This window comes from Penaeus monodon, chromosome 34 (assembly GCF_015228065.2).
Source record: "Penaeus monodon isolate SGIC_2016 chromosome 34, NSTDA_Pmon_1, whole genome shotgun sequence".
NCBI classification, from domain to species: domain Eukaryota; kingdom Metazoa; phylum Arthropoda; class Malacostraca; order Decapoda; family Penaeidae; genus Penaeus; species Penaeus monodon.
Window position 1 is genome coordinate 5793450 of NC_051419.1, and position 734 is coordinate 5794183.

At 47.4% G+C, this 734-nt stretch overlaps 1 protein-coding gene across 1 annotated transcript in view; it reads right to left on the reverse strand.

The window, feature by feature from the left end:
- Window positions 1-734, reverse strand: part of LOC119594537 (hemicentin-1-like) — a gene marked incomplete in the record, with an annotated part of 21635 nt that overhangs the window by 14646 nt on the left and 6255 nt on the right. Inside the window, 1 exon segment of the mRNA XM_037943569.1 lies at window positions 68-207. Within this exon segment, the coding sequence (XP_037799497.1) occupies window positions 68-207 (140 nt within the window).

Consider the following 734-nt stretch of genomic DNA (forward strand, 5'->3'; position numbering starts at 1 on the left):
AATCCCACGACCCAACCTCCAAAAGGTCACCATCTCTGCCATAAGGTCGTTCCCTAAAAGCACTGACCTCGCGTTCCTCTCCTACACACGGGGCGCCGCCGAACCCAGGGTAAGGGTTGTTGCAAAGTCGTGACCTGACCCTCATTCCGAGGCCACAGGTCATGCTGCACGGTGACCACTCGCTCCACGAACCCCACCCGCCGTTCACTGAGGAGGAACAAGGTCATAATCTCAGTGAAAGGCAGTATAGGGGGTCGTTCAGTGCCGGGGAGACGGGATTGCAGTGAAAAGCAATGTAAGTACCGTTCACTGCCGAGGGAAAGGGATATAGGTTTCAATAAATAACAATATAAGTCATTCAGTGCCGTTCACAGCACCGAAACATCGAAATGAGTTTCAGTGAAATACAATATAGGGGTCGTTCTGTCTCGTTAAGTGTGAAGAAACGGGAGTTACAGTGAAAAGTTACAGTGAAAAGAAATATAAGGGCCATTCACATAGGAAAAACAGGGAGATGGTTTCAGTGAAAAACAGAGGTCGTTCACTGCCGCTCACGGGAGATGGGTTTCACTGAAAAAAACAAAGTAGTGCCATTCAGTGCCGTTCACTGCGGAGGATCAGGGGGGTGGATTTCAGTGAAAAGCAAAAGTAAGTGCCACAAACTCTGCGTAATATGTACTGTGGTTGTTGTATTTGTAAATGTACAAATACAATTTAAAGCGTCCTTGTTTAGT